Here is a 14,145-nt window from a genome sequence, read left to right on the forward strand (position 1 = left end):
AGTAAAGGTATTTGTGTAAGATTACTTTAATAATGTATTTGTGTGTGTGTGTGTGTCTGTGAGAAAGAGAGAGAGAGCGTTCTAAAAACAACCTATGCATCCTTGTTAACAGTACTGCTGCTACCTGGTAACTTAGTTCTAGAATCAAGAACAACTAAAAACATTATATTAAACTCTCTTGCACCCTCTGTTGTTATTTTTAGGGAACACTACACATACCTTCCTATGATTATTAGCATTAGACTTATTAAAATCCCTGATAAAATTAATACTTAGTTTATTATACTTTACCTCAAAATTAGGTTGATAGTAAAGTAATATTTGTTTTTAATTCTTATTTGTTATTTCTTGTGTTATAGATATGTTTTTATTGTAAAGCAGCTTAAACATGAAAGATGAGCCTTTCTGTTTGTCTTTGATTTTTCCTACTAAACCCTCCAAATGTTTCAAACAAATGAAAGTCTCCATAGGATATAGCACACTCTATATACAATTTTCCAGAATTACAAATTCTGTCTGTGTTTTTGTAAACCTTTCAATTGTCAGACAATATCCTTCCAAAATAAGAGTCTGGAATCGTCCATACTAAAATTAAGAATTTATAACTGTCAGGAACAGATGTTTTCATAAACATTTGCTATAATTAATTTCAACTAGAGGATTGAAGGAACAAAGCAGTTTTTCCCACTTCAAAACTTTATTACCGTTTCCTCGTATAGCAAACTCTGAAATCTTTTCTCCAATATTGTTTAGAGAAACAATTGTACTCCTTATTTAGTATGTTTTTGAGAAAGAAAAACTGCCTTTTCCTCTTATTACCATGCTTTGAAATTACATTTAATGTGATATATTAATTTCAAAACAGGTATAAAATGAAGAACACTTTTGTAATGTATTATGACAAAACCTAGGTGTGTTTTTTTTTAAGCCTTAAGTCTTAATTATTTGAAGGATTTTATATTTGATCTGTAAATATCAGCAAAAGGCAAGAAATGTTCCATTGGTGAGATTTTACATATTTAAGTAATCATAATCTTTAATTTTAAAGAGAAAGAAGGCTCATATATTTCAATATATGATGTACTTATTCTATGCTGATTATAGAGTGTTTCACAGGAAATGTCTGCAAGCTGTTAAATAACATGTGTTATAGGAAATTTTCATTTAGCAAGACAGAGACTAATTTTCCTTAACATTTTTTATTTATTGTAAAACTATTAATTTTTTAAGGGAAATGAAGTATATTGAGTGAGTCAATTTACGGTACCCATATTTTCAAAGATTTAACAAAGTATACCCAGCTAGAATGATCTTAACTGTTTTTTGATTTATTTTCTTTTATAATAATTATCAACATTTTTGAGCCCTATGATCCATTTTAGGATTTTTGTTTAATCAAAGAAATCTGAAAGTACATTTTGAAAATATAGAGTTAAAAGTATAGTAAGTGGGCTCTGTCCAGTTCTCATCTTCCTAAAACTTGGGTGCAGCTGCAAAGATTTTGAAGAGAACCAGCATTCTTGACTAACCTGTCAACTATAAAATGTGCAAATAAAAATAGGTAGCTGTCATTAAAATTACATTTCAGCTTTCAATAACCATTTAATGAGTACCATAATTATATAAGTATGGTACCTTAAGTACTATACTCAATAATTAAAAATAATCTCATCTTTAAAGTGAAAGCTCTGTAATTGCTATTTGACTTAACCAGGACCACTGTGATGATCTCTAGTGGCACCTTCGGTTGTTCAAAGTGGATTAAAAGTATAAATTAAAATTGGATGTATCAGTAAATTATTAAGCTTTAAATATCACAAAAATGAATATGACCTGATGTTTGAAAGTTACATTACAGGAAGTAGGAGTATAAAATGTAATCAGATTCTAGTCTTTTAATTTGTTTCTAAAAATAAATATGTTTTATAGTAGTATACTGTGGTTTCATAAAACTATACTTTGCAGTATATATTTAAAACTTTAAACTATTAAAATAGTCAATAAGAATATGTATATTGTAGCATTGGTGAGCATTTTTAAACTCCTTTAGCAAATTTATTGTTATTCTATAATTTTAAACTCATAGGTATGAATTTGTTCTAAATCTGATTTTATGAGTATGCCAGTTTCTTGAGTGAAAATGTGTTTTACCCCCTAAATGTTTGATATTACCACGTGAGGCAGAAATACTTTTTGATGTTATTATTTTTTTGTTTTCATTTTTTAAACTGCTGAACTTTTGCCCACAGTTAAAACCTAAAGCTTTGGGAAGAATATTAAGATGTATTTAAAGCTCACTAGAATACATTGTTATTCACCACCTCCCAATTCTGCTTTCTGTTTTACTTCTGTGTTTACCAAATTTTTAGATAGGGTGAACTGGAGGCTGGAAACATTCCAGTTTTGTTCTCTTTTGACTGTGCCCAGTGGTCAGGGAGGGTGACTTGGTCACTAACAAAAAGTTGCCCTTTGTTTATAAACATTAGTGTATGATTAAGTGGTTTTTAAATATTGGCTTGCCTGTGATGCATAAGAAGAAAATATCTGTACTGTACTTCATTTATTCCTGTTAGCAGTCACTTTGGCAATATTCCTATTCAAGTTAGAAACAGTGGTGTTGGTTATTTCTTAGCATCAATATAAATATTTGGCCTAATGGGCTCTGATTATAAAATACATTTGGGGGACGGATACGGGGATATCCGCCTTTTGACCCAACATACTGTATAGGACTCTCACATAGTAGTTTTTCAACTGAGATATTCAGTTTTCTAATATCCATAATTTCAGTGTTTTTAAATTTTTTTTCCAGGCAACTCAAATAAAAATGGAAGAAGAACAAGTTCTACTTTAGATTCTGATGGGACTTTTAATTCCTATAGGTAGGTGATGAATACATAGATACGTAATATTACAAGATAATGTATAAAATACCTAATCTTACGGGACTCTAACCTTAGAGTAGTAAGGAACTGCTACCTTTACTTTAAAACTATGACAAATGTAAAGAACATTAAGATATGTGATTGTTCTGCAGATTTATTGAGCAATGAAAAATGCAACAATCTCAATTCTTAAATGGATGGACTTATTGTAGATATCTGTTGTTAACCTATGTTAGGATAATTGGAATGAATATATGTATAGTATTAAGCTTCATTATAATCCTTTTTTTTTTCCTCAGTATATCTGCGATAGTACTAAAGGCCTTTTTTGTTTTGTTTAAGTTTCCTGCTAAAATGGAGAGTACTGTTTATAAGCAATATAAAATGTATAGAGTATGAAATGTAATTTGTGATTACATTAAGTGCTGTTTGTTAATATCCTGTTTGGCTCGTCAGCAGACAGGGTAGTTATGGTCTCAATTAGTGAATTTTAAAAAAGGATACACTAGTTAAGAAAATAATGTACTTTAGCTAGTCTTTTGTTAATACGTATTCTCCTTTTAACTTGAATTTGCTGGAGTCTTTCTGGAATTTGTACCTTTATAACAGAGAAACCTGGAAAGAAGAAAGAGTAAAGTATTTCCAGCAATATTGGAACATTTATAGAGTGAACCAAAATGATATAAGAACTAGGTTTACTTTTTGGGGAAAAAGTGCAGATTTAATAATAGTACATTTTGGCATTATAGATAGCAAAGCAGATTGTTGAATAAATAATTGGAGTACACTGTCCTTATGGTTAATTGGTTCTGATACTTGTGTAATGACACTATAAAATATATGCAAGAACCATTGTACACTTGGAAACTCATTTGAATGTTAAGCTGTCATTCTTTTTATATAATAAATATGGAATTTATGCTTAGAATCTTTACATTTTTATTTGCATACATACTCTCTATCCCTAATTGGAACTGTTTTATTTGTTTCCTCAGATCCCAGGCAAGCTTTTAACATCTAGAGTAGGGATTTGTATACAGGAAGCACTTAATAAGAAAGTAGTAAATGTGAAAGTTTTTACAATTGGTTTATGAATTCCAAAAAAATGAGCTGGTAATTGAAACACTTGACATCTTTATTTTGTACCGGTTGGGGTCTGTATAAATAACCAGTTGCTCTAGTGTCATGGATACTACAAAAGGCTTGTGTTCCCACGGTGTTCTAGAAGGGATTATCACAGCAGTCAAGCTCATATGTTGTTGTTATATTTTCACTGTATCTGTCCTAGCTCATAAATGTTGGAATTCTCCAAATCCTTCTTTTAGTGCTGAAGTGTGATATAAACTTGGAATTTGACATATTAAATAATAGGTAGAATCCTCTATCTGAACATGTTGTAGCTGATCACTCCAAATGAAAAGGAGAATATAAATGATAGTTAAGTAAAGATTCATGAGTTGGCATGAAACTGAGGAATGTTAATATGATAATTCATGTGAAATCTATGGTGGTGATATTAGATATAAATACAATAAAAAATAACCAAGACAAAAGGGAAGTAAAGATGTATTTCAAAGGAAGGAAAATCTGTATGTATACAACTTTTGTTGGTGAAATATATTTTACATTACATTTATAGTTGAGCTAATTATTGTAAATAATGGCCATAATATAAAATTAAGAGAAATGTGTTAATATGAATGCACAGTATTTATAATTTATTTTCTTCTTGAATAATTTGAAGATTAAAGAATCTTAGTTTTATCCTATATAATAAAGAGGTAATATGCAAATTAACCCTCATGCCCTCACAAGATGGCTGCCTATGACCAGGCCGGAAGGGGGTTTACTGAGGAATGACCACATGACTGAACAAGCAGCCTGCATGGGGCGACCAGGCCAGCAGGGGTGTTAGTGAGGGACAACCAAACGACTGAACAAGCAGGCTGCATGGGGTGACCAGGCTGGCAGGGATGGGGAGCAGTTAGAGGTGACCAGGCCAGCAGGAGGGATGCAGTTGGGGGCAACCAGCCCGGCAGGGGGGGCAGTTGGGGACAATTAGGCTGGCGGTGGGGCAGTGAGGGGCAACCAGGCTGGCAGAGGGGGCCAGTTTGGGGCAACCAGGCTGGCAGGGGGGGGGAATAAGGGGTGACCAGGCTGGTGGGGGGGGGGCAGTTAGGACCGATCAGGCCAGCACGCAGAGGCAGTGAGGGGCAATCAGGCCAACGGGAGGTGGGGAGCAGTTAGGGGTGACCAGACAGGCAGGCAGGTGAGCGATTATGAGCCAGTGGTCCAGGATTGTGAGAGGGAATTGGGCCTAAACTGGCAGTCGGACATCCCCCAAGGGGTCCCAGATTGGAGAGGATGCAGGCTGGGCTGAGGAGACCCCCTCCCCATGCACGAATTTTGTGCTTTGGGCCTCTAGTTGAATGATAATTGTATTTTGAAAATGAACTTCTAATGCAACTTTGCACAGTAAATACTATGTTGTTAACTAATATATTTTTAATCAATGCCTGTCAGTGTTGTAATGTTAGGATATTAATTTATTATTGTAATTAAAAAGGCAAGATAAAAAGCTCAGGTGGTACAGTATATAAAAACAAGCTTTTAATAGTTGGCAGGCCAGTACTGTTATTAAATAGTATTATAGTATTTAAGGTGTGAAATGAATATTTTTCTATTCAGTAGGCAATAGTTCTTACAATATAATGAGCTTACTTGTGAAGTTGACACTTGGGTTAAATGCAGAATTCATAGAAGCACAGCTCTGGGGTATATTTTCATATTAAGTCTAACTGATAAAACCAAGGAATTGTTGCAAAATCACACTACAATAGCAACAGAATTGTCAGTAAAATTTACTTTTGAAAATGAAAATGATTTTTTCCCTGCCATCATAGCTCTTTTAAACTAGAAATAGGTCATTGGAAAAATGTTAATATTCCAACATCCTCAAACATCCTAACAATTCTACCTTTGTATATTACTTAAAATGCCTCAGAAATCCTGACCTTCCTTCACAGCTAGATAGGTCTGGCTGTCAGCCTGGTATGAACACACTCAAGCTGTATATACTTGTGTCCAGGATAATGATCAGCCTTAGTTTGTCATCTGTTAAATGGATTCTGCCTTCTCACAGCTGTTTTAAAGACTGAGATAAAATGTATAAGATAAAGCTTTTGGAAAATCTAAAGGCAAAGCATGGCTTCATTATTATTCTTTTATGCTTACCTCATGTAAATTGTCAACTTTGTAGCCTTAGTCCTCATTTAACCCTTCAACAGATGGACCCTTTTATTGCATATGCTGAGGTTTTATTAACTTTTGAATTGGTCACCTAAATCTATATTTTTTCATTATTTCTGTTATTTTGGTCCTAAATTTTCAGATTCAAGAGGACACCGTTGCCATTTTCTTATTGTTGTTGTTTTTTAAAAATATGTTTTTATTGATTTTATGGAGAGAGGAAGAAAGAGGGAGACAGAGAAACATCAATTAGCTGCCTCCTTCATGTCCCTTACTGGGGACTGAGCCTCGAAAACTGGTCATGTGCTCTGACTGGAAATCAAACTGGCGACCTCTTGGTGCATGGGATGATGTCCAAGTCACATTGGCCAGAGCTGTTGTTTTGTTTTGTTTTGTTTTTGTTAGTAATACCTAAACACTGTGAGTTGGTTCAAATCCTGACTCCAAATACTTTGGAGACTTTGAACAAGTTTTAGCCTCACTTTCCTCATCTTTAAAATGGGGATAATAAAACACCATTATGAGGAGTCAATGGGATAATGTCATGTGGTAAATGCTAAATTTCAAAATATTAGCTGGTTTTAGCTTGTCATCATTTTGGTAACAGAGAAATTTTTTTTATATATAAATATATTTTATTGATTTTATTACAGAGAGGAAGAGAGAGGGATAGAGAGTTAGAAACATCGATGATAGAGAAACATCGATCAGCTGCCTCTTGCGCACCCCCTACTGGGAATGTGCCCGCAACCACGGTACATGCCCTTGACCGGAATCGAACCTGGACCCTTCAGTCCGAAGGCCGACGCTCTATCCACTGAGCCAAACCGGTCTCGGCAACAGAGAAATTTTTTATAGTGCTCTAATCTAAAGATACCAAAAGGAAAACTTAAAAAGATTTATCTTACAGGAAAATAACTTTTGTCTGTTAGCAGAAAGAAAGCTAAGAACAAGCTTACCCTGAGGCTTGAAACTCTCGATCTCTGATACAGATTGCCTTTGTATAGCAAAATTGTACACATAGTAAAGATGAAAGGAAGATGTTTTACTATTAGTGTAAGTTCAGAGACGGATTTTTGGAACTTTGACAAAAAATTTTGAAGTTTAAAATGGATGGACCCTAATCTATAGCTTTGTGCTTAAATGTTCATAGATGTGTTTTTCATAGACCAGGAGTTTTACTTGGTGTTTGTATCTTTTGTGGTTTTCCTTCATTGATTCAAGATAGAGTACAGCTGCATTTAACTCCTAAGGCACCAGTATCATTGTCGTAGGACTGATGCCTGGGTAATAGACTAGATCTTGTTTTGGAAGTTTTTGTTAAAATTTGATTGCATATGTCCTAAGTAATTTGCAGATGGCTGATTAAAATGGAAAATCAGTAAGAATTGAGAAAATATTATTGCTTTATGCATTAGATTTTGTAATTTTGGGAGGAGAACAGTTTTAATGTTTTCTGTCAGATGATATGAGCTTTCCATATTCCTTATATAACCATTAAAACTGAGAGACCCCCTTGCTGGGTATGAAAGAAAAGTAGTTCGCCAATTAACAGTTTGCAATAGATTAGATCAGGGGTCCTCAAACTTTTTCAACAGGGAGCCAGTTCACTGTCCCTCAGACCGTTGGAGGGCCAGACTATAGTTTAAAAAAAAACTATGAACAAATTCCTATGCACACTGCACATAGCTTATTTTGAAGTAAAAAAACAAAACGGCAAAAACACCCGCATGTGGCCCGCGGGCCGTAGTTTGAGGACGCCTGCAATAGATGTTTAACTAAGTGACTGTAGCACGAGGCCACATGGTAGAAGGAATATTCTCTCACTTCCACCCTGCCCCCTTTTCCCAAGGGCAGCTGACCTTCTCCACTGCAAAGAGGCAAGCCCCTTGCCAGCATATATGACTACAGACTATTACATTAATCTGTTCAGCTGTAGTACCAGCTGCTTGCATGTTTTTAATTATCATATTAGGTGGTATAACAGTGATCTATGAAATAAACTGAAGGTGAACATTAAAAAAAATTTTTTTTATGTTATGTTCTAAATACCTTTATTGATCAAATTATAACTTTCTACAAAAGTTCATGGGAAGTCTATATGGTTTTTGAGGCATTGTAATGCTTTGTAAAAGTATGTCATAATTCCAATATAGAAAATAACTTCATTTTTGTCTCATTAGATGGTATTGATATAGCCACAAATATTTGTTAAAATTCTTTAGTTTAATAGTCAATTTGTTAGAGAAAACTCAGTCCAGTTATTGGTATTCTCTGGGAAACTCAAAATAATGCTTCATTTTCAGACATTGTCTTGGCATTCTATAAGTAGCATAGGTTAGAATATAAACCATTGTAAATTATTTTAAAATAAATTTGTATATTTAATTCTGATTTTCTGTATGCTGTATATACACACTAGTAAATCATCTAGCCTACTCTAATTATTTTCAAATTTTTATTTCACCTGGTGCCATTTCTGAGTATATTTTCCCAAGCTGTGCTGTTAGGAAAAATGTACTATCTTTTGGATTTTTACAGTTGGAAAATTTTCCAACAATACTTTGTAAATGCAATGTTGATTCCATGAGACACAGTTTAAAATAATAACAACTAATGGTTGTTCAGTTATGTCAGAGCCAATAAACAAAGACTGTAATAATTTAGTTAGAAACCCTGGTATTGAATTAAAAAACAATGGTATTTGGATACGAAAGGATTTTATATGTGTTTCTTTTGAATTAATAAATCCTACAACTGGGATAGTAAGATGACTTGAGATTTGAAAAATGTATAAACACCTTAAAAACATAAACAATACATTATTTATGTCTTTAATTTAAGAAATATTTATACTTTTTGGATTCTAATCTTTCTCTCTAAAGAAATACTATATTTCATATTTCAAAAGAACTTTTGTTGAAGAAATAAAGGGAATTTCCCCCCTTTCTATATTTTCTTAACTTTGTCTAAAGTGGTGGGGATATAATTTTTTAATAGTGAGCAGAGCTTCCAGAGTTGCCTCCCTTTCTCAATAGAGTATGTTCCATATCCCAGAGAGTCAAAACTGTTTAAGTGGGTAAAAAGGTTTTAAAAATTTACTTGGGTTATTTTTTATAATCTAATAGTTAAGTCTCTTACTAAATAAGGAAAAATATGTTAATTTGAACTTACTTTAGTCATTGAGTAAGTTTTAAAAATTAGTCTTCATGTTGTATCATGATGATTTTTATGTATCATCTTTACATGTAATAAGTGATTTGGGAGGAAGTGGGAAACATCCTTCCATCACTTACATTTATTTTTGGTATAATACCTTTTCCCACCATTTAATGTCATATGTCTCTTGAAATGACAATGAAGCAATGATTCAAAATATTAGCGTAGAGATCATAGAGCCAAAGCATACTTTAGATTTAAAATTCAGAAATCTGGGTTCTGGTTAATTCTTAGTATAATATAAATTTGTTAATCTGTTACTTTTGAGAGTATGAAGTCATAGGATCATTTGACTTACTGAAAGTTGTCCTGTACTAGTTTGTTTAAGCTGCTATAACAAAATACCAGAGACTGAGTAGTTTATAAAGAACAGAAATTTATATCTCATAATTCTGGGGCTGGGAAGCTGAGTAATGAAGGTGCTGGCTGAGAGCCCACATCCTGTTTCCCACACAGTCTTTTCACTGTGTTCTCACAAGGTGGGAGAGCTCTCTAAGGACTTCTTTTGTAAGAGCACCAACCTCAGAGCCCTCGTGACTTAATCATCTCCCAAAGGCCCCACCTCCAAACAGCATCACAGTGTTAGGATTCACTATATGAATTGGTATTGGGAGAGGAAGAACACTCAGTCCACAGCATATATTAAAGCACTTAGAGACCAACTTGAATTCCCATCCCACTCTACCACCTCTTCCCCTCTTGAGTTCCTAAGGCTTGCCATTTTAATTATTTTTCCAGGGCATCATAGCTTAGTAAGTAGATGAGAAAGGAGGGCCTAGACTTAAGATTTCTTTTCTGATTTTTAGAGCATTGCTTTTCTCATGTTAATGTGCTGCCTTTATTTGCTTGAGAATCTATTTAATTATATGACATAAACTCTTTTAAGTTCTTAAGAATAAATACATTTAGGGAAACAATTTGGAAAAAGCACACAGATAGAAATAAGGCTCCACCACTACTGACCACCACTTACTGACTCCACCATTTATTGCCTGTGTGACCTTAAGCAAGGTAATTCACTTCTCTGATTCCTAGTAACCTCATTGGTGAAATTGTAATGTTAACAGTTCCTGTATCACAGAGCAGCAGTTTTCAACCTTTTTCATCTCATGGCACAATAAACTAATTACTGAAATTCTGCTATACACCAAAAATATTGTTTTGCTGATCTGACAAAAAAAAAAAGGAGGTATAATTTTGATCACTCACATCAGACAGCTATTGTTATGTTAGCTGTTGTCAATTTTTATTTAACAGTCTAAGGGAAGAGAGGTTAGTGCCTCTGACTAGTCAGGTATTGCATGTTTAAAAAATTCTTGTGGCACATTGGTGTGCCTCTTGCCACACACCAGGGTACCACAGCACAGCGGTTGAAAATTCCTGTCACAGAATTATAGGGCACATACCTGGAAATGTGTAGAACACCAGGCCCAGTCACTTAATTCATAAAAGTTAACAAATACTAGTTTCATCACCTTTTCTTTCTTTCTGTCTTTTCTAAAATTTTACTTTTAATCAACTTTTCAACTAACAGAGTTGTCTTTTGTCTCAGAAAAGTTTTTTTTTATTTATTTTTTTAGAAAAGTATTGTTAAAATTCTATTCAGTTCTAAGGTGGCAGTAAATGATACTTAAAAATAAAATCTACACTTATCTATAAAAGATAAGATCTACAGATACCTACAGTAATCTACAGGTTAGATAAGAGGAATTTTTATAAAACCCAGTAGAGGCCCGGTGCACAAAATTCTTGTGGGGGGGGGGGGGGGCGTGGAGAGTCCCTCAGCCCGATCTGCACCCTCTCGCAATCCAGGACCCCTCAGGTAGGGTCCCTAGGTCTGGCTGGCAATCAGAGCCTATTGGGGCTTTCCTTCTCCCAGCTGCTGGCAGCTGGCCCGCCCTTGCCTCTACCACTGCTTGCCATCTGTGCAGCGCTGTCCCCCTCCCCCATCACCAGTCACCTCCCTCTGTGGGCGACAGGTGTGGGGTGCGATTGCTTGACTGGCCTGGGCCGCCCTCTGCAGGGCGATTGCTAGCCAGCCCCGCACACCCGCCACAGCATTGCTGGCCAGTGGCCTGGGCCTCCCTCTGTGGGGCGATCAGTCACGGGTCCCCCAGATCGATTGCCCGCAGAGGGAGGCCCCACCCACCCACCTCAGTTCCGCCAGCTGGGTGGCCTGGGCCTACCTCTGTGGCTGCTGACTGGGTGGCCTGGGCCTGCCTCTGTGGGGTGATCGATGGCTCCTAGAGAGAGGCCCCACCCACCCGCCTCAGTGCCACTGGCCAGGTACCCTGGGCCTCCCTCTTTGGGGCAATCGATCACAAGGCTCTGCAATCAGTCGCCCAGGAGAAGGAGGCCCTGCCCACCCGGCCAGTGTTCTGCAATCAATCGCTACACAGAGGGTGGCCTGGACCTCCCTCTTTGGGGCGATCATGGGGCGATGGTGGGGCCCCCCAACCAATCGCATTGCACCCGCCTTGGCTAGCCTGGCACCAGTGCATGTCATAACGTGGTTGTCCGGACGGTAGTTCTGCTCTTTGGTCATTAGGTCTATTTGCATATTATGCTTTTATTATTATAGATACTGTCATTTAGCCTGACAGTCTCATTATTTCTTTTTTCTTATTTCCATATTTGCTCAAGTAGCACCACAACCTTTATAGTTAAATTATAATTTCAAAGAACACAAAATATGTAACCTTAACATTTTCAAGAAACCAAAATCAGGATATTACCTTTTATTTTTATCTCCATAATGGAGCCGCATTTGAGAGAAGACATGAAAATCACATTTGAGTGATGAATATATCTTCTTGAAGTAACTTTATTATTTTTTATGATAGTGGAATTCATCAATATCTATGCATCTCTATAATATTCAATCTGCCTGAACTAATTATTGATCACTTAAGACTCTGGAAATATGTCACCTTCTATTTAAATAATTAACTGGTTTGTTTTCATGTACAGTCATGCATTGCATAACGACGTTTCAGTAAATGACAATCTACATATAGATGATAATAGAGATAAAAAATTCCTATTGCCTTGTGACACCTCAGCCATCATAGTATAAGGCATTACTCATGTGTTTGTGGTGATGCTGTTATCAGCAAACCTGCTGAGCTTCCAGTTGTATAAAAGTATATCACATACAGTTATGTACACAACATAATATTTAATAATGATCATAAGTGACTGTGTTATTGGTTTATGAATTTACACTGCTATGCTTCTTATCATTTTTTAGAGTGTACTCTTTCTGCTTAGAAAACAAAGTTTGCTATAAAACAGTATACTGTGTTACCCTGGCAGCAACCTCATCTATCTCATTTATTACATTTCTTCATTGCGTCATTTTCTCTGGTGCTTGATTTAATCTCATTTTGTTTATTCATTGTGACCCCCAAGCATACAAAACTCACTGCTATTGTTGCCAAGAAGAGGGCATAGTGAGTGATTGACCTGGAAACAAATTTAAAAGTGACTAAGGACTGGGAAGGTAAAAAATTAGTGATGGTTATTGCTCGTCAGTCAGGTAAGCCTCATTTCATCAAAGCTATGATCTTGAAGAACAAGAACAAAGTGATGGAAGCTGTTAAAGATCTGCTTCATTGAAGGCAATGGGACTCACAAAAATTCAAGAAGGGCCCATATCAGACATGGAGAAACCTCTAACAACATATATGGAAGACCAGACACACAAGAGTATCTCTCAGGACCATGATGATCATGGCCAAAGCAAAAGGTTCGTTTGCAATGTTGAAAGAAAAGGCTGAACCTGGCTAGGATGTTGAATTTACTGCTAGTTCTGGATGTTTTAAACAGTTTAAGAATCCATATTCATTACATAATATGAAATGAGTGTTGAGTCTGTGGGTGCTGATGTGAAGGCAGATGAAGAATTTTTGGAAATTCTAGAAAAGCTGATTGAGGAGCAAAATCACTTGCCAGAGCAAATATTCAGTATGGATGAAATCTCCCTATTCTGGAAACTGGAGGCCTGAAAGGACTTTCATAAGAAGGCCAAGTCAATGCCAAGTTTCAGGGCTTTAATGAACAGGATAACAATCTTGCTTGGGGGCAATGTTGCAAGCTCTCTGGTACAGTGAGAATCCAGGGCCTTCAAGCATATCAGTACACACACTGCCAATGAACAGGAGCAGTGAGAAGTCATGGATGACCCAACTTCTCATCCAAAATGCCATCCTGAATTGCTGTGCCAGTGAAATGTAGAAATACTGTTTGGGGAATGGCATACCTTTGGAGATTTTGCTGATTGTTGATAATGCTCCTGCACTTCCTCTTTTTACTGGTGATCTTTGTCCCAATGTCAAAGTGGTGTTTCTCCCTCCAAACACCACCTCTGTGATCCAACCAATGGATCAAGGAGTTATAGCAGCTTTTGAGGCCTACTACCTGAGAGGAGGACCTTTGTCCAGGCTATTACTGCAACCGAGAAAGACTCTGAGAAGACACCGATGCAATGCTGAAGGATTTGGAAGGATTACAGTGTCTATGACTGCAGCAAGAACCTTGCTTGGGCTTGAAGTGATGTTTCCAAGGCATGGTATCTGGAAGAAGATACTCAAGAAGTTCGTCTATGACTTCAGAGGATTTGCCAAAGATAAGTAGGTTTTAAAAATCAACAAGGCAAATAATGTCATGGCTGACATTGAGGAGCTCCTGGAGATGGTTCCTGAGGAATTGACTAATAAGTTATTGGAACCAGAACAGAAACTCATAGCTGAAGAAGATGTAAGAGAAAAGGAAACTGCAAGAGAAGAAAAAG

At 36.1% G+C, this 14,145-nt stretch overlaps 1 protein-coding gene across 1 annotated transcript in view; it reads left to right on the top strand.

Moving 5' to 3' along the window:
- TBC1D5 (TBC1 domain family member 5) overlaps positions 1–14,145 on the top strand; it is a 463,678-nt gene that overhangs the window by 229,686 nt on the left and 219,847 nt on the right. Inside the window, exon 5 of the mRNA XM_028129701.2 lies at positions 2,813–2,882. Within this exon, the coding sequence (XP_027985502.2) occupies positions 2,813–2,882 (70 nt within the window). The remainder of the gene's footprint in view (positions 1–2,812; positions 2,883–14,145) is intronic.

The sequence above is a fragment of the Eptesicus fuscus genome, chromosome 18, assembly GCF_027574615.1.
Source record: "Eptesicus fuscus isolate TK198812 chromosome 18, DD_ASM_mEF_20220401, whole genome shotgun sequence".
Lineage (NCBI taxonomy): Eukaryota > Metazoa > Chordata > Mammalia > Chiroptera > Vespertilionidae > Eptesicus > Eptesicus fuscus.